Here is a 24,660-nt window from a genome sequence, read left to right on the forward strand (position 1 = left end):
TAGTGTCCCCACTGGGCCCCGGTCCTGCTGCTGCTCCACCAGGGACCCCAGGGGCCAACCCCTCCCTCCCCGTTCTTGGTCTGGGCACGGTGTTCTTGTGGCTGTGTGACCTCACTCCCCATCTGCCCCTTGTCCATCTCCAGACTGCCCTCCTGATTGCACTCCGCCCTCGGTGACAAGGGGCATGCCCAGTTCAAGCTGTTGCAGCCAGAAACCATGTGGGTCACCCCCTCTGCAGGGGCTGCTGGTCCGTCTGAGGCACGGGAGGCACCCCCTTCCACTCTGCCTCTTCTGGGTTCCATTCCCTGCTGAGCTGACTCCATGGGAGCAGAGGCGCCCAGGGAAGAAAGGTTCCAGTGGCAGTCTAACCCTAACTCATGGGTCCCCCAAGTGGGACCTGGGGGAGACCGAGCCAGGCTTCTCACAAAGCCTGGCTGATTGCTTAGATGAGGCCCTTCGTGTGCTGCCCAGTCTGTTGTGTGGCCTGTGGGTCCCTCCCTCCCTGGCGACCTGGACCCTGGACAGGCCCGGGATAAATGCACTGTGGAGTCGGCCAAGCTCCTGTCTGGGTAGTACTTGGCCCTGGCGGCCCCTCCCTGGACTGTTGGCCAGCATGCCTGGTGAGACAGCCATTCTCTGAGCTGGGGACAAAGGGTGTGTGCTGTGGGGACTTGTGGTCAGAACTGGTGTCCTCAGGGGGCCCCCCTTGATGGTGGGGGCCTGGGTATAGGGTGTCCCCGTTGTAGGGTGGATTCTTGGAGGGGCAAAAATCTACGTGCCTGCCGAGGGTGGCCCAGCGGCCCCTTGCTCTGTGTCGCACCACACTGGTCCCTGAGCCACAGTGTGGCACCACCTGCGTGTCCTCACCGAGCACCTTCTCAAGTCCCGCCCCGCCGCCAGGCTAGAGGCTGGGTCAGGGGGCGGGGCCCCAGCAGACCTCGCGTCACGTGGGGTGGAGGCGTCACGTGGGGGTGGGGGCGGGGCCGGGGCCGGGCGGGGACCCGGCGGGGCCAGAGTCCGCGCACCGGGGCGAGATGGCGGCGGAGCGGGACCCCGAGGCGCTCGCGGCGGCTCGGCCGCTGCTCACCGACCTCTACCAGGCCACCATGGCGCTGGGCTACTGGCGCGCGGGGCGGGCGCGGGAGCAGGCCGAGTTCGAGCTCTTCTTCCGCGGCTGTCCGTTCGGCGGCGCCTTCGCCCTGGCCGCGGGGCTGCGCGACTGCGTGCGCTTCCTGCGCGCCTTCCGCCTGCGGGACGCAGGTAGCCCCCGCCCCGCCCCGCGGCCCCGCCCCGCGTCCCCCGGGGCCCAGCGAGGCTCCCGGGACCCCCGACGAGCCCTCCACGGCCAGCGCCAGCCCACCAGGGCCTCTGTCCCCCGCAGACGTGCAGTTTCTGGCCTCGGTGCTGCCGCCCGACACGGACCCCGCCTTCTTCGAGTACCTTCGCGCCGTCGACTGCTCCGACGTGACGGTGCGGGCCCTGCCCGAGGGCTCCCTCGCCTTCCCCGGCGTGAGTGCGGGCCGAGCGGGGCAGAGGGCGCGGGCCGAGCGCGCCGGGCGACGCCGAGCTGACCGCAGCCCCGGGCCCCCTGACCCCGCTGCAGGTGCCCTTGCTGCAGGTGGGCGGGCCGCTCCTGGTGGTGCAGCTGCTGGAGACGCCCCTCCTCTGCCTCGTCGGCTACGCCAGGTGCGGCCCCGCCCAGCGGAGGTGGACGCGGGGGACCCAGCCCGGTACCCCGGAGGACCAAGGGGACTTCCGGGGGGCGGGTCTTCGGGATGGGGCGTGGTTCTGCCCGGGGAGCCCAACGCCTGCCCCTGGGCTGTGGAGAGCACCCCGGCCCCCCGGCTCCCACCGTGGGGGGCCGTGAAGGGGGCTCGGGGCCGCGGTTCCGTCGTGACCAACAACGCGGGTCGCCTGCTCCATTGCCCCCCCCCCCAGCCTCATCGCCACCAACGCTGCGCGGCTGCGCCTGATCGCGGGTCCCGAGAAGCGGCTCTGGGAGATGGGGCTGCGCCGAGCCCAGGGCCCTGATGGGGGTCTTACTGCCTCTACCTATAGTTACTTGGGCGGTAAGAGCCCGAGGAGGGAGGGAGGGGCCAGAAAGGAGGGGCTCCCTGGAAGCCGCACCTGACGCCCTCCTAACCCTGGCGCAGGCTTTGATGGCAGCAGCAATGTGCTGGCAGGACAGCTGCGGGGCGTGCCCGTGGCGGGAACCCTGGCTCACTCTTTCATCACGTCCTTTTTGGGCACCGAGGTGCCCCCCGACCCGGTCAGTACCTCTCTCTCCCGCTGCTGCGCCCCAGAAAGCAGACCCCAAAGCCAGTCCTTGCCCGGGGAGGGACGGTCTGGCCACAGCTTTGCACAGGCAGGTGGTCGGCCCGGCTCAGCTGAGCCCCACCCACCCACCCCCCGGCAGGTAGCCCCAGTGCTGCGTGGGGAGCGGGCAGCCCTCAGCCAGGGGTTAGGCAGTCCTCACCCTGCCCCATGGGCTGCACGGCCTTCACTGAGCCCTTTCCGTAGACGTTGGCCCCGGCTGCCGGCCAGGGCCCCAGAGTGGATCTGGCTGCTCGTGCGGAGGCGTGGCTGGATCGCGTGTGTGCCCATCTGGGACTGGGGGTGCGGGAGCCCCACCGGGGGGAGCGGGCGGCCTTTGTGGCCTATGCCCTGGCTTTCCCCCGGGCCTTTCAGGGCCTGCTGGACACGTACAGTGTGCAGAGGTGAGGCCCAGGTTCTCCCCTGGGTGGGCCCTGCAGAGCAGCCGCGGCCCTCCTGGAACCTGGTCGTTCCTCTGGCAGGAGCGGTGTCCCTAACTTTCTGGCAGTGGCCCTGGCGCTGGGGGAGCTGGGCTACCGAGCGGTGGGTGTGAGACTGGACAGCGGTGACTTGCTCCAGCAGGCCCAGGAGATCCGCAGGGTCTTTAGGACCGTTTCTGCCCAGTGAGTCCCCTGGGGCGGCTTATGCCCACGGAGAGATCCTCTTGGGGGCGGGGGCGTTGGGCCGGGGCCGAGGAGGGAGCAGTGTGTCTCTCCCCAAGGGAGGAGGTCTGACCCCTTTGCTGCCAGAGTAGAGACATCGGGACCTTGGCAGGGAAATCAGGGATGGGTTCGCCCGGGGGCTCATAAGCAAAAGTCCGGGGCCTTGTGGCCGGAGGCAGACGGTCAGGTGTGAGGGAGGGTGCGTAACCGGGGAGGGAGAGCGGATCGGTGCACCAGGGACCATGTGAGGGGCTGCCCCCATCACAGGTTCCAGACGCCCTGGCTGGAATCCATCTCCATCGCCGTCAGCAACAACATTGGCGAGGAGGACCTGGCCCGGCTGGCCCAGGAGGTGGGGTAGGGCCAGGGCGGGCCGGAGGGGGGCTCAGGGGGCCCTGGGCCTGCAGACGCTGACAGGCTTCCGTGCCACCTCCTCTCTCCTGGTCCAGGGCAGTGAGGTCAACGTCATTGGCATCGGCACCAGCGTGGTCACGTGTCCCCGCCAGCCTTCCCTGGGCTGCGTCTATAAGGTCGGGGTGGGATCTGGGACCCAGTGGGGTGGGCCTGAGGGACCACTGGCCGGGGAAGGAGAGTCCGGCAAACCCGTTTTTCTGCAGCTGGTGTCCGTGGGAGGCCAGCCGCGCATGAAGCTGACCGAGGACCCCGGGAAACAGACGCTCCCGGGGAGCAAGGCCGCTTTCCGGCTCCTGCGCGCCGATGGTGAGACCCGGCCCACGCCTCCCACGCCTCCGTGGTCCTCCTCAAGTCCCCAGGCCCCCCGCGTTATTCTAACCCTAAGTCCCCGCGGCACACGCTCAGGGTCTCCGCTGTTGGACGTGCTGCAGTTGGCGGAGGAGCAACCCCCCCAGGCTGGCCGAGAGCTCAGGGTCTGGCCTCGAGGGGCCCAGGAAGCCTGGACCGTGAAGCCTGCCCGTGTGGAGCCCCTGCTGAGACTCTGGGTCCAGCGGGGACAGGTAGCCGCCTCCACCTCCTCCCTTAGTGTGCTGCTCCAACCCAGGTGGAGCCCTGGCCCCTGACCCTGACCCTGACCGCGGACCTGGCCCTGGCCTTCCCTCTTCCCTCCAGCTGTGTGAGCCCTTCCCATCTCTGGCCGAATCGAGAGCCTTCGCCCAGCTGTCCCTGAGCCATCTGAGCCCGGAGCACAAGCGGCTGGAGCAGCCTGCCCCCTACCCCGTAGGTGCTCCCCGCCCTCATGCGCCCCCACCCAGCCCCCTTGTCCCCCAGCCTCCCCTCTATTCCCCGTGGCCACCCATCATCCTCTCTCCTTCCTGTAGGTGGCGCTGTCTGATAAGCTCCGGGCCCTGGTGGCCAGCCTGCTGGCCAGAGGGTCCTCATGAACACGACGGGGTCAGGGCCACCACAGACCAACACGAGCCACTCTCTGGCCTGCCCGCCTTGTCATGTGTCTTTCTTTGCCCATGTTGCCGCTCACCGGACCCCCAGGCTCTGCAAGGGAGGCTGCCCTCGGGGGTCAGCGCCTGGGTTCCAGCTCCCAGGGAGGCCCAGGCTCTGCCAGGGTGGGGAGGCGGCCCGGGGCTGGGGTCTGAGGGGGGCCGGGCGCTAGGCCGAGGCTGGCAGTCGGAGGCTTGTGCAGCTGGGCTGTGGGGCCAGGTCTGAGGCCGGACGGAAAGGGCGGCTCATGGTGCCCACCTAGGAGCTGGTGCGGTTACTGCAGGAGGCCGGGGAGGGAGAGCCACGGGTTGGGGATGAGGAAGCCAGAGGGTCTTGGGGATTTCTGGGATCCAGGCGTGGCCCCAGATTCCACTGCCGGCCACAGGTACCCCGTGCAGGGGTCAGCGGGACGCCTCATGCTTGCCAAGCCCAGGAGAAGCCCGGACGTCCGTGGCCGCTCTAGAGGCCGCCCTGCAGGACTCTACCAGTGGGTCGCTGTCCTCTTGGGCGCCACCATCTGCCATGGGGCCAGCCAGGCTGGCCTTGGGGGAAGCCAGCTCCGGACCCCACAGCCTTACCAAGGAGAGGAAGGTCCGGGGGGTGTGTTAGAGCCAGCCAAGAGATGAGCAGCTCTGGGCCAGTCCGGCTCCAGTGTGGACGAACCTGGTCAGGTGTGCGCTGGCTTCGGTGACAGGTTCCACCAGAACCAGCCGGGAGAGATGTCCTCGGTCCCGTGGGGCGGTGGAGCCAGGCCTCTCTGACCCTGGCAGCACCGGGTGGCATGGGCACGCAAGGCGGGGTGCTGGCTTCCCGGGGTGCTTCCGAGAACACGTCAGCTCTTCAAGCATCTGTGGCCAGACTGGCTCTTCCGGACCCCAAGGCTTAGGTGGGGCCTTGGTCCGCGTCCCTGGGGGAGGGTGACAGGATTTGGGGCAGAGGCCCGGTCAGGCCAGCCCTGTGGAGCTTGAGGCTCGGACAGATACAGACTCACAAACACCCAAGGGCGGAAGCAGGCCCAGGTACCCGTGGGGCACCGCTGCCCAGCGGCACACTTCCTCGGGCCAGGACCCAGGAGCCCTGTGCTCCAGGGTCAGGTGGAGGGGGAGCCTCAGAACGGGCCAGGACCCAGATGGCCCACCCCGACGGTGGCAGGCCCCTGTAAGGGCACCTGGGTGCCGGTGGGGCCGCCCCCTCAGCTCTGCTCCACCCCAGGCCGGCCTGAACTCCGAGGTAGTGACACGTATCTCAACCATCCTCGTCCCCAAGATGTCTGGCTGGGTCAGAATGCCGTGGGGACAGCCCAGCTCGGGGCCCCAGGCAGCGCCTGAGCTCAGGGCTGGGCCCTGACCTCTGTCTGGACCTGGACACTGCGGGGTCTCCTTAGGGCTGTCCACACCAGCCCAGAGGGGTCAGATGTCAGGGTGAAGGGCCCCGGTCCCCTCTTATTAAAGAAGCACCATCCCAGGGCACCATCCCTGGGGCCCTGAGGGCAGACGGGACCCCCGACCCCCACTCCAGCTTCAGGACAGCTACTCACTGCCAGCAGCAAGGGCAGGAAGGCCCTTCACAGGCCCCGGATATGCACACCAGGGGGTGTGTCTGGGAGCGCCCCAGCCCCCACCCAGGAAGCGCTACCACACCTGCCCCCGGTCCTTCCTGCCCAGGGCTGGCTTCTAGGTCAGGCCCCGGCACGACGTCATAGAAGAAGGAGCGGAGGGCGCTGCTGGATCTGGCTGCACAGCTTGGGGTGTGCCGGGGGCCATGGCTTGGGGGGCGTGGGGCCAGACCCGCGGGGTCCCTGTGGGGGCTCTAACCCTGACAGCTCTGGCTGAAGGGATCCAGGCCAACCAGGGACAGACCCCAGGTAGCTCTGTCCTTGGCCGTCAGCCCAGACATGGGCTTGAACCTGAGTCGGATCCCAAGAGTGTGGCTGCCGTCTCCGCCCCGGGATGTGAGGCCTCTAAGGAACCCTGTCAGGTGAGTGGGAAGAGAGGCTGCAGGGACCACACGAAGGAAGATGGGGTCGCTGAGGAAGACAGCTGGGAGAGTCAGGGCACTTGGTCCATCCCACCCACCCTGCCCTAGGACCCCCAGAGCTCCCGGGAGGAGGGGGCCCTTGCGGACCTGGCGGCGTACACCGCGGCCTGCCTGCAGGAGGCCGGCTTTGTGAGGACGCAGGCGACAGAGCTCACACTGCCCTCAGCTCCGGAGGCCCAGGGCCAGCCTCTGGAGGCGCAGGTGAGCCATCGCCCCCGCCCCGCCCCCAGCTCCTGCTGTTGAGTTCCAAGGTTGGGGCACGGCTGCACCGGCCCCGCGGGGGTGTGGCCATAGGGCGCTGACGTCTGTTCCTCCCCGCCAGGTGTATGCCCTGGTGAGCCGGCTGCTGGCGCAGGTGCCCAGCCTGGCCGAAGGGAGGCCCCGGCGGGCGGCCCTCCGGGTGCTGAGCGCGCTGGCCCGGGAGCACGCTCGGGAGGTGGTGCGTGCGCTGCTGCGCAGCTCGCTGTCCCCGGACCGGTAACCCGCCTCCCCCAGGCCAGCAGCCACATCCCCAAGGCCCCCAAGCAGCTTCCTTCCCCCTTCCTGATTGGCGGTGGGTCGGGGGCGGAGCCTCTGAATTGCCCCGCCCCGCCCCGACTCGGGTCCTCCGTCCCCTCCCCACCCCTCCCGCCTCGGGGGTCCTCAGGGATGTCCTGGCCTGGCGGCCTGCCTTCCCCCTCCAGGTCACAGTGGGAGCCCAGGCCGGGGCTCCAAGGTGGGACGAGCGAGCCAGGTGGCGGCTTCTCCCCAGCGACCCTGGCTCTTGGGTCACTCTGCTCAGGAGAAGTTCTCTGGGGTTTCCTTCTGTACAGGGACTGTGCCCAACACCAGGTCTGTCGCCCTGCTGGTGGCCCCAGGGATTCCTGATCTGCCCCCGCCGGGCAGCTCAAATTTTTCCTCTGGGGTGTGTGGGTGGAGTGCCCTGGGGTCGGTTTCCCGACTCCTCCCCAGGCTGGAGTCCTCGGGGCTGCCTCCCACCCTGACCTGGGGACTCCCCACATCAGACCCTGTCTCAGCGGCTCCCACCCCCAGGGCGGTGGCTGAACTGTGGCCCAGCCTGAGCCGGAATCAGTGCGTGAACGGGCAGGTGCTGGTCCAGCTGCTGTGGGCACTGAAGGACCAAGCCGGGCTGCAGCTGGAGGCCTTGGCGGTAGGTGAGGGGCCCACGCAGCCGGGGAGTGGACCTTGGGGGTGGGAGGGTCTGGCCCCGGGGTGGGGCACCAGGGCGGCAGGCCCGGCGCGTTCGTCACGTCCCTCAAGGGTCCGAGGCCTCGTCCTAGCTCTGCGGCGGCGGAGCCTGAGCCGGGCGGCTTGTTCCACAGGCCACTCGGGCCCTTGGGGAGATGCTGGCTGTGTCTGGCTGCGTGGGTGCCACGCGGGGCTTCTACCCACAGCTCCTGCTCCTGCTGGTCACGCAGCTACACCAGCTAGCGCGGGGCGTGCGCGCCCCTGGCTCCCCGAAGGTGTGGGGCCCCTCGCAGCGAGGGCCGCCGCCCAGCCACGCCAGGTGAGGGCCCGCAGCCCCAGCCCAGGGAAGGGGGGCAGGGCCGGTGCCCTCCCAGCGCTTCCACCCACCCGCTGCTGCCCCTACCCAGCTGCGCGGTGGAGGCCTTGAAGGCCTTGCTCGCCGGGGACGGTGGCCGCATGGTAGTCACGTGCATGGAGCAGGCCGGAGGCTGGAGGAGGCTGGTGGGAGCCCACACCCACCTAGAAGGCGTCCTGCTGCTGGCCAGGTGCGGGAGGGGGCGCGGGGGAAGAGGCGGGGGCGGCAGGCGGGGCCGGCTGGAGGCTCCTCCAGGGGCGGCAGGGGAGACGAGAGAGCGCCCCATCTCCTTCCCATCCAGTGCCATGGTGGCCCACGCGGACCACCACCTGCGAGGCCTGTTCGCGAACTTGCTGCCACAGCTGCGCAGCCCCGACGACGCGCAGCGCCTCACGGCGATGGCCTTCTTCGCCGGGGTGAGCCTGCTTCCCACCCGGCCGGGGAGGGGCGCCGGCGGCGTGAAGCGGCCCTCACGCGCGCTGACCGCAGGGCCCCCCCGCTCAGCTGCTGCAGAGTCGGCCCACGGCGAGGCTCCTGCGGGAGGAGGTCATCCTGGAGCGGCTCCGGGCCTGGCAGGGCGACCCCGAGCCCACCGTGCGCTGGCTGGGTCTGCTGGGCCTCGGCCACCTGGCGCTGGACCGCGGGAAGGTGAGGGACAGGGCTGGGGGGCAGGGGACCGGGCCGGGGCAGCGAGGGGCCGCCCACGAGTCGCTGCCCCCGCAGGTGCGGCACGGGAGCAGGCTGCTGCCCGCGTTGCTGGGTGCGCTGGGCGAGGGCGACGCGAGGCTCGTGGACGCGGCGCTGGGCGCGCTGGGGAGGCTCCTGCGGCAGCCGCGGGCGCCCGTGCGCCTCCTGAGCGCCCAGCTGGGGCCCTGGCTACCGCGGCTGCTGGACGACGTAAGCCCCGCCCCTCCAGGCCGTGCCCCCACCCCGCCCCACCCCCGTTCCGGCCTATCCCTCCCCCGCCCCAGACCCCCCCACCCACCCGGCCCCCGGATCACCGTCGTGACCGCAGCCTTCTCCGTCTGTCCTGTCCGCGCCCTCCCACGCAGGCCAGGGAGTCGGTCCGCGCCTCGGCCGTGGGGCTTCTCGGGACGCTGGTGCGGCGGGGCCGGGGCGGGCTCCGGGTGGGGCTCCGCGGCCCCCTCCGGAAGCTGGTGCTCCAGAGCGTCATCCCTCTGCTGTTGCGCCTGCAAGATCCCAGCCGTGATGCCGCTGAGGTCAGCTGTCCCCCAAGACTGTCCCTTTGCTGTCCCCACCCGTGCCCACCCTGCGCAGCTCCTTATATTTCTACGAGGACCTCAGGTGCCAGTGTCCAGGGCTCCCGGGTTCCTGGTCTTTCCTGACCACTTGCCCTGGGCTCTTCCACGTCTCATCCTGGCCACACCCTGGCTCCCTCCAGCCACTTTCTGGACCCTAACCCTGTTCCCTTCCCCTGCCCTAGAGTTCAGAGTGGACCCTGGCCCGCTGTGACCAGGCCTTACGTTGGGGCCTGCTGGAGGACACGGTCACTGTGGCCCACTATGACAGCCCTGAGGCCCTAAGCCGCATCTGCCACTGCCTGGTCAGTAGGGGGAGGTCGGTGACAGCGATGGGGTGTGGTCAGCTGCCCACTTGGCCCGGTATGCACCAGGCACTACACCAAAACTCGGTCTTCTCCCTCTCCCAGCCAAGGTGGCCGCAGGTCTAAGACTTCTGGCCCTGAGGCATTGCCCTGGGGGTTCCCCTGGCCCCCCATGCCCTGGGCTGACGTCTGCCACCTGCTTTCCATGTGCCATGGGTCCTGCGATACCGTCATGGCCCTGTCTGCCCCCAGGTTCAGCGGTACCCAAGTCACACCCCCAGCTTCCTGAGCCAGACCCAGGGCTACCTGCGGAGCCCACAGACCCCTTTGCGCTGGGGCGCGGCCGTGCTCCTAGGTGAGTGAGGCAGTCCTGGTGTCTGTCCCTCGCGCTCAGAGCTCTGGGAGCCGGACCGGCCCTTCCCTGATGAGTGCCGGCGGCCAGCGCTCACGGGCATGTCTCGGTCCAGGCTTCCTCATCCACCACACCAGCCCTGACCGTGTCCACCAGGACCTGCTGGACTCTCTGCTCCAGGGTGAGGGCCCAGCTCGCTCTCCGGCATGTGGGGTCCTGGAGAGGCTGGGGGCGCGAGGTGGCAGCGGATGGGAATGGACGGGTGGAGAGCCCGGGGCCTGGGATACGTTGTGGTTCTGAGAGCTCTCTGGCCCTGCCTGAGCTGCCCTGTTCCTGCAGACCTGGGACAGCTGCAGAGTGACCCAGAGCCCGCCGTGGCCGCCGCGGCTCATGCGTCCGCCCAACAGGTGGCGCTGCTGGCCCGCGCCCAGGCCTGGCCCCGCCGCCCAGGACTCTTCAACTTGCCCCTGCCTCTCCTCCGCCCAGGCCTCTGGCACCGCAGCCCGCCCCCCCGGCCCCCACCAGTCTACCCCAACAGCCCATTCCAGCCCCGGAGCGTCATAGGCCGCTGGGGCTGCCTGGGACCCGAATGCGCCTGAGCCCGAGCCAGCCTGAGGGTCCCCGGGGTCGCAGACAGGCAGTGCTCCGCTCCGGGGCCACTCCTGGCAGGGGCAGGTCAGGAGCAGCTCCCCTTGAGGGCCCCCCCCTGGGCCCGGGCCTGGATGGGCTCCAACCCTCCCTCGCTAGGGACGCACCGCCACAACAGCCTCGTGAGCCAGGACCGGGGCGCCTTCTGTCCAAGCGCGATCTTGCCTGCAGCCCGCCTTGTCTCTTGCCCGCATAGGCCCATCTGTCCCCATTCAGGCCAGCAACCTGACTGTGCCCACCCCCAGTTTGGATGGCACCTGGCACCTAGCTGGGTTCCGATGGGGGTCATGGTGACCCTGGCCCAACCCCGGGAGCTGGTGCCACGAGAGGCCGCCTGCTTGCTGGGTCTTCACGTATGGCCTCCCCCCTCTTCCGCCCCCGCCTGTCTGGGCTGTCCTCCCCAGTGGCCCAAAGTCCCCCATCACATGTCCCACTCCTCACTGGCCTGTCACCATCGCCCCCACACTCCTGTGCATCGCGTCACAGAAAGGTCACCAGACCTTTTCTGGGTTCCCCCTGACTTCCCCACTGGAGGCTGGAGGTGGGCTTCAGGTGTGGGGTACCACCTCCTGCCCCCTCCAGACTGAGCCCCAGGTGGATCCCCAGGGCCCTCCCTGGGCCAGAACGAGGGGAGAGTGACGGCACGTGCTGGGAGGAAGCGGCTCTGGGTCCTGGCGGGCCGCTCCGCCTGGAACGCCTGTCTTCAGACGTTCTCTTGCCTTCCCAGACCCAACCCCCAACGCCATGTCCTCAGAGAGGCCTTGGCTCATGCCAACCTCTTGGAGGGCTGAGACCCGTCCCTCCACGTCTGGGGACTCCTTGGGGTCCCGCCTGTCCCCTGGGGGAAGTGGTGAAATAAACACAGGTGCGTTACAGGGGTCTGGTATGAGTCTGGGAATTGGGTCTGGGCCAAGCACGGAGTCCTGATGACCATGGCCTGGCCCGTGGTCTGGCTCAGTCTGGGATGGTAGATAAGGCAGTGAGTATCGAGCGAGGAGTAAGGGTCCGCCCGCCGGGGGTTAGAGTCAGGCCGGTTCAGGGTCCGTGTTTACGGCCAGGGAAGGCACGGTTCACCTGAGACAGACAGAAAGCTCCGGAGCTCAGGCAGGAAGGTCGTTAGGTCCTGGAGGCCCACGCGGGCCAGGCAGAGCGCACGCGTCGGTGTGGAAGCAGGGGGTATGGTCTGGTGTGTCCGTTTAGAACTAACGAAACGTGTCCCCGACCTCCGGGGCCCTCAGACTCCCGAGGGAGGCTGCGAGAGGGAAGGAGAGGGCCGTGTGGGGGTGTCCCGGGAGGCCGTGCGGGCCTGGGGGCTCGAGCCAGTCACCTGTCCGGCAGCACCGCAGCTCCCAGGGTGGGGGCGCTGGGCAGGGCTGGGTGTCCGCCTTCGGTGTCCCTCGAGGCAGCGGGTGTGTGCGGGGACGTCCTGCGAGCCCCTGGTTTGATCTGGGCCCGAGGCTGGGGCAGGAGCCCCACGCTCGCCTCAGTAACGGCCGCTGAGGTCGGAAGCAGGCCCAGCCGCCCAGGGCCGCCGCCCAGGAGACAAAACCTGGGCTGAGTGATGGCGCTTCCGTCACCAAGCAGGGCACGGCCGGCCAGAGATGCGCTCTGGGAAGGAGGCCCCGGGCCCCGCGGAGGGCTCGGGCAGGCGGCACCCGGCCCCTTCCGCCCCAGGTCCGTCGTGCCCACCACCCTCCCGGAGCGCAGGCTGTGTCCTGCACAGTGCGTCCCCCGGCTTGTGGTCCTGTGCCCACCCCCAGCTTGCTGTGCCCCCCAAGACCCTCTGCCCGCCAGCTGGCAGGATGGAGGACGTGTGGGGCGCAGGCTGCTTTGTCCTGGCATTCATTCCGCTCTCGGGCTGGGGCACGAGAGATTCTCTGGGGCCGAGGTCCTAGCTCTGAGACTACAGTCCCTCCTGTTCGGTGAGTCCTGGGGCCCCCTCTCAGGGGCAGCCACGGCGGAACCCCCCCTTGTCTACCTGCCGGCGCACAGGGGAAGGCCGACTGCGGTTCCCACCAAGGAAAGGCAGATTTCCCGGCTGTGCACGCTCTTGGCGAAGAGGCCTCATCGGTCCCGCCTGTGCCTGCCCTCGGGTCCCCCTCTGCCGTGGGTGGCTGAGGCCCGCGAGTGGCCAGGGATCTGCACCTCAGGGGCCAGGACACCCCACCCACACACAGGGACAGACTCTTAGCCTTGAGCAGATGTGCCTGGACCTTGACCAAGCCGTTCAGAAGAAGGTTAGGGTTAGGTCGACACAGCCCCAGGAGGACCAGTCCGTGTTCCTGTCAGACAGCCGTGCTCTGGTCCCCGCTCCGTCCTCGAGGCCACAGCGGGGCGTCCTCAAGTTTCCCGGGCAAGCTGCTCTGCTGCCATCGCTCGGGGAGGCCAGCCTTCAGGGGAGGGCCGGGGCCCAGCTGTGTGGCCGGTCCTCTCCGGCGGGACCGGGTCCCAACACCTGGCAGACCCCTTAGCCTCTCGGCAGAACAGCAGCAGGACCGCGGAGGAGCCCCCCGCCCTGCCGTGCTCCCTGCCCGGTTCTGGGGCCGCTTCAACTCCATGAGCCTCTCTCCCTCGTACACCACATTTATTGACTCTCTCAACGCACGGCCCCGGGACGAACTGGCCACGGGCTGGCTGGGGCTCTCGGCCCCTGGCGGGGTGGGGTGGTGGGGTGGGCTCCAGCTGTGTCCCACCCCCGTGTCCCTGCAGCTGCCCAGGGGAGCTGGAGAGCAGCTCAGCCCCAGCAGCTGTCCGGGCTCAGCCCCAGGAGCAGCACCAGGCAGGCGAAGAGAGCGCAGGTGAGGTCCTGGGCCTCTGGCTCCCAGCGCACCTGGGGGGCGTCCGCCTGCACCTCCAGCCCACATTCCTCCAGCAGGACCCAGGCAGGCGTCTCCGGGCCCCAGCCGCTCCCCAGGAGCTCTGGCGGCAGGGACACGTCCCTACGCTGCTGCCAGGGGCTGCTCTGCTCCAAGATGCTCCCCACCTGCTAGAATGGGGAGGGAGGTTGTTGTGAGCTGCGCGTGCCCGCCTCCCCCCATCGCTCCTTCCTAGGAGCCCCTGCGCCCAGCCACCCGCATGTGTCTTACCAGGTCCAACCGCCCAGATAGCTCTCCGGTCTCCAGCATCTTCCCGAGCACCGCATGCTGGGTCTCAGTCAGCACTGGGGGGACACTTCCGCTCAGAAGGGGTTCCAGAAGGCCTGGCCGGACAAGCCCCTACCCCTGCCCCGCCTGGCCCCACCACAGGAGCCTCTTACCGGCCAGTGCTTCCGCCAGGTAGAGGACAGGGCGCGCCAGCTGCCCTTCTAGCTCCCCGGAGCTGTTCACCAGGCACTCCAGGACGGCGCCCGCTGGACCTTCCAGGGTGGGCACCACCCCACAGCTCAGGCCCTGTTCCAGCTGGGGACACGAGGCCGGCCGGTGAGTCCAGGCAGTGGGCGCGGGCCCCTCCCGCAGGCCCTCCAGTCCCGGGGCTGCTCACCTCGTCCCCCAGAGTTTGCAGGCCCCGCTCTTCCCGCAGCACCTGTGCCACGCCCGCCAGCAGCTGCCCGCACAGTTCCCGGGACAAGCCCCGGAGGGCCCGGACGTGGGCCCACACCTCTGCCTGCAGGTCCTGGAAGTCTCCCGTGAACGCAGGACCGACCTCAGCAAACTGGTCTGCGGCGAGAGGATTAGGACTGACCTTGGAGAACCCTGGTTGGGAAGGACAGACTCCCAGGGGGCAGAAATGGGTGCCAACCCACATTCCCGGGCTTCTTGAGCTGTTGTCTGACCTGACTGTAACTCTTCGCCTCCGGAATAAAAGTGTTCGCTTGTGCGGCTTTCAAAAACCAGATGGCGGTCTAGGCGGGTCAAGGCGAGTCAGGGCCGGGAGCAGGTCCCTGGGCCTCACCGTCCATAACCACCACCCAACACTGGCAGCCCAGGGCAGGAGCAAGCCTGGGCCAAGGCAGGGGAGAGGCTGGGGCAAGGCAGGGGTGAAGCCGGGCGGGGCTGGTGTGGGTGTGTCCATAGAGCTCCCCTGCCCCCAGTGCCAGTGAGTTTCCTGTGGCACCCAGGGCCCCGGCCGGGGCCTGCTGGCCGAGCTGGGCTGCGCAAAAGGCCCGGGGCTGGTCGGGAGGCGCCCACCTCACCTTCGTTGGGCGGCCTGAAGGTCTTCGGCCTCTTGCCCCTCTCGTCCCAGTAGAGGAGGACATCTGTAGCCCGGTGGGAGCAGAGATGGGGGCAGGTCGCCCAGTGACCCCAGCCTCTGCCTCACCCCCGGGGGCTAACCTGCCCCCTCCCAGGCCCGACCTTGGCTCCTAGGCCGCCCGGGAAGCTGGGCCTCCTCGCCTCTCTGCCAGGGCCGCAGGAGGCACCCCAATCCCAGCTCACCCCAGTCAGGGTCAACGAGCAGCTGGGCCACTTGGAAGGCCAGGACGGTGCCCGCAGGGATGCTGACCTTCTTCTTCCGGCTCCGGCGGCCCTGGCCTTGGCCCTGAGGGGCGGAGAGGGGCTCGGGCCTGGGCTCTAGGTCATGGGCTGAGGAGGCTGGTTGCTGGTGGGGGGGGTTCTGCCTGGGGACACCCCGCTGGCCTCCCCGACCCCTGCCCAGTTCCCAGCTCTCGCCGCACACCTGGAAAGATAAGGCTCCAAGCAGCGCAAATTGGCCGGAGCCCTCGTGCTTCTGGGTCTGGCTGACGGTCACCTCCTCCTGCGTCTGCAGGACCTCTGTCACCACGAACACGTCGCTCTTGCAGTTGCGCAGCTGCCCCAGGACCTTGTGCTCGGGCTGCCGCAGGCGCCTGTGGCAGGTGGTTGACCTGGAGGCTGTGGGGGGTGCGGGGGTGTCCTGCCCTCCCCCGCTGTGGGCCACGCTGCTGGGGGCTGCTGCGGCCCAGGAGCCCAGGACCTCCGGGGGGGCTAGGCCCTGGATTCCCATCATTCCCTCCCTGGGGGCTCCCAACAGTGTTCCTGGGGGGTGGGCCATGGTGGGGGTAGGCACAAGACCCAGGAGTGCTCCGTGGACACCGGCAGACCCTGGAGAGACCCGCCCCTCGGCCGCTGCTCATCTAGCTGCTCCTTCCCCCATTCGCTGCCCCTCCCTGGACTGAAATTTCAAAACTCGACCCCGCACTGCTGTTCCTCGTCACCCCCGCCGCGTGTGTGCTGGGCTCTGCCCGGCCACGCCGGCCCTCAGGACGCCATCACCCATCTCCTCGGCAGCCTCCTCCCCCTCTGCCGGGCTCGGCGTGCCCCTGGGGCCTGTAGTCCCCCCACCCCGGCCGCCGTGCTGACCCTTGGCCTTTCACGGCCACCTGGTGACTCCTGATGCCCCGGGCTGGTGACCCGGGGGCTGCCCGGGGGCTCACCTCTCTCGCTTCATGGCGTCCCAGACGTTGGGGTCCACCTTCCGTGTGCACACTTTCATCGAGATCCTGAGGTTCTTGGACACCGACGCCTTGCCCGCGAGCCTCCCCTGTCCCGCGGCTTCCAGCTCCCCGCCGCCCAGCGCCTCCCCGTCCGTGCAGTCGAAGACGCGGATGGGCGTGCTTTGTTTCACGTCTAGAGCCAGACCAGAGCTGAGGCCCCGTCCCCCCGTCGGCCACCCGCCCGCCCGCGCAGAGGGTTGGAAAGGCTCTGTTGTTGGAAGGCTGAAAGCCTAGAGGCGCGGAACGGGCAGCAGGCCCCCCGTCCGTCCCCTCCCAGCGGACGGGGTACCTGGTTCTGGGGCGCCAGGCTCCAGAATGTCCCTGATGGACAGGTTGATGCCCGTGTAGCGGACTTTCTGGAACCGCGACATTGGGAGCTTCCTGCGCAACAAGCAGTAGGGCTGGAAGCCGGCAGAGCTCTGCAGGCTGTCCACGGGGATCAGCTTGCCACCGTGGTCCAGCTCCCGGATCACCCTCTTGACCACGCCCTCGAAGGTAGATGCCATGGCTCCTGAGAGGGACAGATGGGCCAGCCGTGTTGCGCTCAGGGCTAGAACAGTGGGGGATGGGGGCACCAGTCGCTGCTTGGATGCCTCCACTGGCAGGGAGCTCTCCTCCTCCACAGGCCGGCCTTGGATGCTCTGACGGGCAGAAAGCTCCACTCCTGCTGCTGACCACTCAGCACAGGAACAGTGTCTGCCCCGTCACCCCCCGGCAGCCGCGCCTGGAGCTTCTGAGTGCCTCTAGGCTGGGATGGGGTTCGCAGGCCTCTGTGGGACTCAGGCCACCCGCGCCTTCCGTACTGTGGCCGGAGTGCCCACGGGAAGCCCCGGAGAGCCCGGGACTCTTAGTGCTTGCTGGGCAGGGGGGCAGGGGAGGGCAGAGGTCTCAGGGTGCCCCCAGCCCCACACTCTCACTGTTGCAGCCGCCATTTCCCTGGGTGAGGCGTTCAGAAGGCTGGAGAAGCAGCAGGGCCCACCAAGCTTCCGGGGACTTGGCAAGGGGCCACAGCGAGGCTCTGCCACAGGGTCCCCAGCTTCCAGGGATGCCCTCTAATGCTCTTCCTGTGCCCAGAGTTGCATGAGCCCCCAGCCCGAGGCTGAGGCTTCAGGGACCAGAGCCTACAGCAGGCCTGACCCAGGACGCCCAAGCAGAGCAGCCAGCCTTTCCCGACCACTCCCGCCAGCCAGTGACCTTTGAGCCCCGCTCCTGATCTGGATTCAGAGTGGGCCACGGGGTACCTGGAAGGGCCCCCCCTGCGGTCGAACCCAAACCCAGACGGGGAGCCCAGAGGCCCCAGGCTTCCCTAAGCTGGTCTGGGAGTGTGCTGGGACCACGTGGTCCCCCAAAAGGGGCGGCATCGCCCCCACTCAGCCTGAGCTCCCCCTCACCAGGCAGTGGGGCCGGCACTGGGCGTGGGCTGCAGCTCACCGCGACGGTCACCCCTGGTTCCGGGCCCTCGACGGGAAGCAAGTCCGCCCTGCAGACCGGAGCTGGGAAGCCTGCGGGGAAGTGCACGGCTGTGGGAGCCCAGACCCAAAAGTGAAACTTGAGTCTAGTGACGTGACCCGGCCCTCCCAGAAACGCCCCCGCCAGTGCACCCCGTGGGGCCCCACCCGCGGCCCCAGCGCCCTCGCCTCCCCCTCCAGCGGGAGGTACTTCCCGTGGCTTCCTTCTCACTGCTGGAGCCCAACAGACGTGGCTCTGAAGGCGCAGACGGCCGCATGCCGAGGAGATGTGCACATCCACACCCAGCTGGGAGCTGCCAGCCGGGCCTCGCCCTGAGGCCACTCCACGCCTGCCAGCCCATGTCACAGACCCCACGGAGCAGGGGGGCGAGGGCAGAGGGACCCTGCGGGGCCGCAGACAGGCACGCTCAGCCTCGCCCTCTCCTCTCCTACGTGGGTTCAACAGAAACAGCAGCGTCTGTTCACGCACTCGCCTGCCGCGAAGGCTCACGCAGCATCCCCTGAAACACCAAAGCGTAGCAGCGACTCAGAGGTGCATCAGCCGAGGAACGGGCTCGGGACCTCCGTCCAGGGGAAGACCCAGGAGGGAGGGAAGGACATACTGACGGCCCGGGACCCGGATGAGCCTCAAACGCCCGCCCAAGCCCTAGAGACAGAGTAGATGAGAGGTCGCCGGGTTGCGGGGGTCGGGGAGTGACGGCTGACGTGTACACGGTTTGTTTCTTTCTCTTTTTCTTTTATTTTAAGATTTTATTTATTGAGAGAATGAGAGCGAGTGAGCAGGAGAGGGGAAGTTCAGAGGGAGCAGCAGAGCCCGATCCAGCGGGGAGCCTGACGCGGGAATCGCTCCCACGACTCCGGGGGCCCGACCCGAGCGGCAGGCCGTCGGTCAGCCAACAGCCCCCCAGGGGCCCCACGTGTGTGCTCATGCGCGTGTTTGGGTCTGTACACGCTTGTATGTGTTGTGCGCGATCTCGGGTTGGGGGGCCGCAGGCCTGTGCCGCACCCGGGGTTGCGGGTACCAGAAGGCTGTCCTGCCTGGTCCCTGCACGCAGCTGCCTCTGGGGGACCGGGCGTGAGGCAGGGGCGCCAGGCAGGAGCCATCGGCGGGCAGGAGGGGCAGCACCTAGGCCATGTGGGCCACGGTGACCACGGAGGGTGGCCCACGGTTCCCGCCTGCCTTGAGGCCGTTTCCTGGGGCTGCGACCCCTCGGGCTGGGTGCGGTGAGTCTGCTGCAGTTCCTTGGCCCGGTTCCAGTTTTCCAGCAATAGCCAGAGTGAGAGGGACTTGCCAAGCCCAGGGGCTCTCGCCGGGACTCCTGACTCTGACGGAGGTCAGAGGTCAGCGTGACAGGACAGGAGGGAGCCTGCCGGGGAGAGGAGCTGGAGAGAAAGTGGGAGGTGCTGGCCCTGCGCCCTGTCCCCTCCGTGGTTCCCTTTCAAAGAGCAAAGGGGTCCACCAGGACTGAGGGCGAGGGCCAGGAGCTCTGGGGCGACACCATGTCCACCTCAAGCCCACCCTGTGTTACTCTGAGGCTGGTGGGGCTGCCCTGGGGGTCCACAGCCAGGGAAGACACACGTCCCTGAAGGCAAGCCATGACCCCAGACTGAGGGCCATGGAGGGCATATTCGTCTGGGCGCCCTGAGATGGAGGACACTTGCTGCACCCCGGGACTCTGCCTCCATCCGCCCGGCTGGCGGCGGCTGGCAGGAGTCGGCCGGGCTGGCAGGGCCTGGGGCCGGGCGGGCTGTGGCAATTAGTGCAGTCACTGCTGTGCGGGAGCCCAACCCTGAGCAAACACACAGGCCATTGAGATCCCAAAGATAACCCAGAGAGCTCTGGAGGGAGCCGCCCCATCACGGAGGAGATGGGACTCTTAGGGCTGTTTTAATGTTAAAACCTGTTTAACTCTGAGGGCTGCTGAGCCAGAGCGACTCCATGTTGCCTAGGTAGCCAAGTTGTTGTTTACATCCATGGACTTCATTCCGGGAATAAACGCCCCCGACTTCCTGGTGTGGCTCCGGGTATCCATTCCAGGAGTAAACGCCTTCACAATAGAAGCCCGGTACCTAGGTCTGCGGTTACGGTTACGCAGATATAAAACCACCACCTGGCCCATGAGATCGGGAGGGGCCCGGGCCTATCAGTCTAACTAACGTCTACTGCCTGGCATAGAATAAGGCTTTATATAACTTTCTCTTTGTCTCAGTCTCGTTCCTTTGATGACGGACCCCAACAGGACAGTGGCCCGAGGCTGCTGCATTCCAGGCTCAGGGTGTTGGGCACGAGGGCTGGCGCCAGGGGCCCCAGGTTCTGCTGGGTCCGTGACAGGCCCCTGTGCAGCCCGTTGCCACCCCAGCCGCCCCGGAAGGGGGAGCAGCCCAGGACCATCTCCTCCCAGTGCTGACTCTCCGGGGACATTCCCCAGCTTCCTGCGGTACCCGTGCCCTCGCGGGGCATTCGTTGCCCATGCTCTCCACAGGCTGCCCCGGGGGCTGGGCTCCCCTTCCTCCAGGGGCTGCTCCTCCCCCTCCCTACCTCTCCCGCCCCCACCCCCACCCCTGACCAAATCACCTTCCGACCTGCCCACATCTCTGTTCCACCCTCTGACCCCCGGGAGCCCTTGCTCCAAAAAGCAGATGCTATCAGGATTCGAGACCTCTGACCCAATGCCGCTGCAGGGCCAAGCGCAGACGAAGTCCCATCTCGTGGGGACGGAGCCCCCCGCGGGGCATCCCTCCTGCTCAGCACGGTGGCCACCCCGTCGGTAGCCCAGGCGCTGGGGTGCCTCTCCCCAGCACTTGCTTGGCCCACGTAGGGGAACTCTGGGGAGTGGGCCAGCACCAGAGCGGGGGCCCTGGTGGTTCAGGGGCAGTCCAGGGGCGCCCCTGGACTCAGGAGGGGTGTGAGCGGCAGGAAGGCAGCTTCCTTTGAAAGCCCCCTACTGCGGGACCTGCTGTGATGTCTGGGGTTTCCTGAGCTTTCCGCCTGCTGTGGTGCGGACCACAGAAATCCACACCACGGGGTGGTCCCACCCCAACGGGGCCTCTGCTCCAGGAAGCGGTCCCCTCGCTCTGGCTTCCGGTTTTCTGGGTCCCCCTCTGCCCAGGCTGGGAGAAGCGATCACTGCTGCTGGATGGAGTCCAGGCGTTGCTGGGGCGGCAGGGGAGGAGTCACCGGCGGGACCCTAGAAGAGGTCTGCTCAGTGCTGGGCCCTGAGGAAGGTCTCCGTGAGATCCACCCATCCAGGTCCCCAAGAGCCTTGGGGAAATGCCGCGATCGAGGGAACCGTAGACCCCAACACTTCTCTCCAGAAGGATCTGGCTCAGAGAGTCTGAGGGTCATGCTTTTAGTGAGGGTTGGGGGTGGGGTGCGATGCCAGCGTGAAGCAGGGTCCCTGGGGTCCCCGCGGGTGGCTCTCTTCTGCAGTAACTTCCTGCTCCCTTCCCTCTGGGAGGAAAGGCGAGGGGGCACCCGTGGTGGAGTGGTCCCGGCCCGCCGACCACCTGTTCCCACCTGAGGACTCCCAACGGCCTGTTTATCTAGAGGGAGGAAGTGCGCAGGGGCGTCCCCAAGGGGTGCGTGGGCAGCAGCAATGTGCTGGCAGGACAGCTGCGGGGCGTGCCCGTGGCGGGAACCCTGGCTCACTCTTTCATCACGTCCTTTTTGGGCACCGAGGTGCCCCCCGACCCAGTCAGTACCTCTCTCTCCCGCTGCTGCGCCCCAGAAAGGAGACCCCAAAGCCAGTCCTTGCCCGGGGAGGGACGGTCTGGCCACAGCTTTGCACAGGCAGGTGGTCGGCCCGGCTCAGCTGAGCCCCCCCGGGCAGGTAGCCCCAGTCCTGCGTGGGGAGCGGGCAGCCCTCAGCCAGGGGTTAGGCAGTCCTCACCCTGCCCCATGGGCTGCACGGCCTTCACTGAGCCCTTTCCGTAGACGTTGGCCCCGGCTGCCGGCCAGGGCCCCAGAGTGGATCTGGCTGCTCGTGCGGAGGCGTGGCTGGATCGCGTGTGTGCCCATCTGGGACTGGGGGTGCGGGAGCCCCACCGGGGGGAGCGGGCGGCCTTTGTGGCCTATGCCCTGGCTTTCCCCCGGGCCTTTCAGGGCCTGCTGGACACGTACAGTGTGCAGAGGTGAGGCCCAGGTTCTCCCCTGGGTGGGCCCTGCAGAGCAGCCGCGGCCCTCCTGGAACCTGGTCGTTCCTCTGGCAGGAGCGGTGTCCCTAACTTTCTGGCAGTGGCCCTGGCGCTGGGGGAGCTGGGCTACCGAGCGGTGGGTGTGAGACTGGACAGCGGTGACTTGCTCCAGCAGGCCCAGGAGATCCGCAGGGTCTTTAGGACCGTTTCTGCCCAGTGAGTCCCCTGGGGCGGCTTATGCCCACGGAGAGATCCTCTTGGGGGCGGGGGCGTTGGGCCGGGGCCGAGGAGGGAGCAGTGTGTCTCTCCCCAAGGGAGGAGGTCTGACCCCTTTGCTGCCAGAGTAGAGACATCGGGACCTTGGCAGGGAAATCAGGGATGGGTTCGCCCGGGGGCTCATAAGCAAAAGTCCGGGGCCTTGTGGCCGGAGGCAGACGGTCAGGTGTGAGGGAGGGTGCGTAACCGGGGAGGGAGAGCGGATCGGTGCACCAGGGACCATGTGAGGGGCTGCCCCCATCACAGGTTCCAGACGCCCTGGCTGGAATCCATCTCCATCGCCGTCAGCAACAACATTGGCGAGGAGGACCTGGCCCGGCTGGCCCAGGAGGTGGGGTAGGGCCAGGGCGGGCCGGAGGGGGGCTCAGGGGGCCCTGGGCCTGCAGACGCTGACAGGCTTCCGTGCCACCTCCTCTCTCCTGGTCCAGGGCAGTGAGGTCAACGTCATTGGCATCGGCACCAGCGTGGTCACGTGTCCCCGCCAGCCTTCCCTGGGCTGCGTCTATAAGGTCGGGGTGGGATCTGGGACCCAGTGGGGTGGGCCTGAGGGACCACTGGCCGGGGAAGGAGAGTCCGGCAAACCCGTTTCTGCAGCTGGTGTCCGTGGGAGGCCAGCCGCGCATGAAGCTGACCGAGGACCCCGGGAAACAGACGCTCCCGGGGAGCAAGGCCGCTTTCCGGCTCCTGCGCGCCGATGGTGAGACCCGGCCCACGCCTCCCACGCCTCCGTGGTCCTCCTCAAGTCCCCAGGCCCCCCGCGTTATTCTAACCCTAAGTCCCCGCGGCACACGCTCAGGGTCTCCGCTGTTGGACGTGCTGCAGTTGGCGGAGGAGCAACCCCCCCAGGCTGGCCGAGAGCTCAGGGTCTGGCCTCGAGGGGCCCAGGAAGCCTGGACCGTGAAGCCTGCCCGTGTGGAGCCCCTGCTGAGACTCTGGGTCCAGCGGGGACAGGTAGCCGCCTCCACCTCCTCCCTTAGTGTGCTGCTCCAACCCAGGTGGAGCCCTGGCCCCTGACCCTGACCCTGACCGCGGACCCGGCCCTGGCCTTCCCTCTTCCCTCCAGCTGTGTGAGCCCTTCCCATCTCTGGCCGAATCGAGAGCCTTCGCCCAGCTGTCCCTGAGCCATCTGAGCCCGGAGCACAAGCGGCTGGAGCAGCCTGCCCCCTACCCCGTAGGTGCTCCCCGCCCTCATGCGCCCCCACCCAGCCCCCTTGTCCCCCAGCCTCCCCTCTATTCCCCGTGGCCACCCATCATCCTCTCTCCTTCCTGTAGGTGGCGCTGTCTGATAAGCTCCGGGCCCTGGTGGCCAGCCTGCTGGCCAGAGGGTCCTCATGAACACGACGGGGTCAGGGCCACCACAGACCAACACGAGCCACTCTCTGGCCTGCCCGCCTTGTCATGTGTCTTTCTTTGCCCATGTTGCCGCTCACCGGACCCCCAGGCTCTGCAAGGGAGGCTGCCCTCGGGGGTCAGCGCCTGGGTTCCAGCTCCCAGGGAGGCCCAGGCTCTGCCAGGGTGGGGAGGCGGCCCGGGGCTGGGGTCTGAGGGGGGCCGGGCGCTAGGCCGAGGCTGGCAGTCGGAGGCTTGTGCAGCTGGGCTGTGGGGCCAGGTCTGAGGCCGGACGGAAAGGGCGGCTCATGGTGCCCACCTAGGAGCTGGTGCGGTTACTGCAGGAGGCCGGGGAGGGAGAGCCACGGGTTGGGGATGAGGAAGCCAGAGGGTCTTGGGGATTTCTGGGATCCAGGCGTGGCCCCAGATTCCCACGCAGGCTAAGGCCACCCCGTGCAGGGGTCAGCGGGACGCCGCATGCTTGCCAAGCCCAGGAGAAGCCTGTGCTCTTGGGCGCCACCATCTGCCATGGGGTAGGCCAGGCCGGCCTTGGGGTAAGCCAGCTCCTGACACCGCAGCCTTACCGAGGAGATGAAGGTTCGGGCGGTGTGTTAGAGCCAGTCAAGAGATGAGCAGCTCTGGGCTGGTCCGGCTGCTGTGTGGACGAACCCAGTCAGGTGTGCGCCGGCTAGGGTGACTCAGGTTCCAGTTTGATTATTGATGCTTGGCACGAAATAAAGCCCTGCTTAACGTTCCCTTTGTATCGGTCTCGTCCTTTAATCTACGGGCCATTTCAATGACCATGGCCTGGCCCGTGGTCTGGCTCAGTCTGGGATGGTAGATAAGGCAGTGAGTATCGAGCGAGGAGTAAGGGTCCGCCCGCCGGGGGTTAGAGTCAGGCCGGTTCAGGGTCCGTGTTTACGGCCAGGGAAGGCACGGTTCACCTGAGACAGACAGAAAGCTCCGGAGCTCAGGCAGGAAGGTCGTTAGGTCCTGGAGGCCCACGCGAGCCAGGCAGAGCGCACGCGTCGGTGTGGAAGCAGGGGGTATGGTCTGGTGTGTCCGTTTAGAACTAACGAAACGTGTCCCCGACCTCCGGGGCCCTCAGACTCCCGAGGGAGGCTGCGAGAGGGAAGGAGAGGGCCGTGTGGGGGTGTCCCGGGAGGCCGTGCGGGCCTGGGGGCTCGAGCCAGTCACCTGTCCGGCAGCACCGCAGCTCCCAGGGTGGGGGCGCTGGGCAGGGCTGGGTGTCCGCCTTCGGTGTCCCTCGAGGCAGCGGGTGTGTGCGGGGACGTCCTGCGAGCCCCTGGTTTGATCTGGGCCCGAGGCTGGGGCAGGAGCCCCACGCTCGCCTCAGTAACGGCCGCTGAGGTCGGAAGCAGGCCCAGCCGCCCAGGGCCGCCGCCCAGGAGACAAAACCTGGGCTGAGTGATGGCCGCGCTTCCGTCACCAAGCAGGGCACGGCCGGCCAGAGATGCGCTCTGGGAAGGAGGCCCCGGGCCCCGCGGAG

The 24,660-nt window shown here is 68.2% G+C and overlaps 4 protein-coding genes and 1 long non-coding RNA gene across 13 annotated transcripts; 4 read left to right on the top strand and 1 right to left on the bottom strand.

Moving 5' to 3' along the window:
* Positions 1-965: 965 nt before the first annotated feature.
* Positions 966-4,387, top strand: NAPRT (nicotinate phosphoribosyltransferase). Its single transcript, XM_004779469.3, has 13 exons — positions 966-1,260; positions 1,382-1,509; positions 1,604-1,686; positions 1,939-2,069; positions 2,154-2,269; positions 2,521-2,717; positions 2,796-2,936; positions 3,243-3,327; positions 3,425-3,505; positions 3,593-3,695; positions 3,795-3,949; positions 4,062-4,169; positions 4,271-4,387. Exons 1-13 carry the CDS (start codon positions 1,035-1,037, stop codon positions 4,331-4,333), a joined length of 1,617 nt encoding a protein of 538 aa, XP_004779526.1. The 5' UTR covers positions 966-1,034; the 3' UTR covers positions 4,334-4,387.
* Positions 4,388-4,530: 143 nt separating this feature from the next.
* Positions 4,531-11,405, top strand: MROH6 (maestro heat like repeat family member 6). 7 transcript variants are annotated; one of them, XM_045074126.1, is made up of 15 exons: positions 4,531-6,365; positions 6,474-6,626; positions 6,748-6,864; positions 7,109-7,256; positions 7,430-7,575; positions 7,748-7,932; positions 8,021-8,158; positions 8,270-8,384; positions 8,473-8,616; positions 8,692-8,865; positions 9,021-9,188; positions 9,413-9,532; positions 9,785-9,887; positions 10,000-10,065; positions 10,224-11,405. In XM_045074126.1, exons 1-15 carry the CDS (start codon positions 6,150-6,152, stop codon positions 10,481-10,483), a joined length of 2,253 nt encoding a protein of 750 aa, XP_044930061.1. In that variant the 5' UTR covers positions 4,531-6,149; the 3' UTR covers positions 10,484-11,405. The 7 variants fall into 7 exon arrangements, 6 of the variants coding, with proteins under 6 accessions (XP_044930061.1, XP_044930063.1, XP_044930062.1 ...); XM_045074128.1 differs by having other exon boundaries at positions 7,820-7,932; XM_045074127.1 differs by having other exon boundaries at positions 6,543-6,626.
* A 1,694-nt stretch (positions 11,406-13,099) lies between these two features.
* Positions 13,100-17,481, bottom strand: LOC123390328 (gasdermin-D-like). Of its 3 annotated transcripts, none has more exons than XM_045074190.1 (11): positions 17,374-17,481; positions 16,232-16,453; positions 15,883-16,075; positions 15,147-15,315; positions 14,906-15,008; positions 14,665-14,727; positions 14,305-14,373; positions 14,013-14,188; positions 13,789-13,930; positions 13,619-13,692; positions 13,100-13,518 (listed from the first exon to the last, which is right to left on the bottom strand). In XM_045074190.1, exons 2-11 carry the CDS (start codon positions 16,446-16,448, stop codon positions 13,267-13,269), a joined length of 1,458 nt encoding a protein of 485 aa, XP_044930125.1. In that variant the 5' UTR covers positions 16,449-16,453; positions 17,374-17,481; the 3' UTR covers positions 13,100-13,266. The 3 variants fall into 3 exon arrangements, with proteins under 3 accessions (XP_044930125.1, XP_044930124.1, XP_044930123.1); XM_045074189.1 differs by having other exon boundaries at positions 17,334-17,470; XM_045074188.1 differs by lacking the exon at positions 17,374-17,481 and having other exon boundaries at positions 13,100-13,515; positions 16,232-16,492.
* Positions 17,482-17,533: 52 nt separating this feature from the next.
* LOC123390331 lies at positions 17,534-19,609 on the top strand. The gene is made up of 2 exons (XR_006604938.1): positions 17,534-17,943; positions 18,159-19,609. It is a non-coding gene; the product is annotated as an uncharacterized LOC123390331 (long non-coding RNA).
* Positions 19,610-20,081: 472 nt separating this feature from the next.
* LOC123390325 (nicotinate phosphoribosyltransferase-like) lies at positions 20,082-23,210 on the top strand. The gene is made up of 10 exons (XM_045074065.1): positions 20,082-20,120; positions 20,959-21,105; positions 21,346-21,542; positions 21,621-21,761; positions 22,068-22,152; positions 22,250-22,330; positions 22,416-22,518; positions 22,618-22,772; positions 22,885-22,992; positions 23,094-23,210. The coding sequence occupies exons 1-10, from the start codon at positions 20,082-20,084 to the stop codon at positions 23,154-23,156; spliced, it is 1,119 nt and encodes a 372-aa protein (XP_044930000.1). The 3' UTR covers positions 23,157-23,210.
* The last annotated feature ends 1,450 nt before the right edge of the window (positions 23,211-24,660 follow it).

Source organism: Mustela putorius, unplaced genomic scaffold, assembly GCF_011764305.1.
Source record: "Mustela putorius furo isolate JIRA1106 unplaced genomic scaffold, ASM1176430v1.1 tig00537303_pilon_pilon_pilon, whole genome shotgun sequence".
Lineage (NCBI taxonomy): Eukaryota > Metazoa > Chordata > Mammalia > Carnivora > Mustelidae > Mustela > Mustela putorius.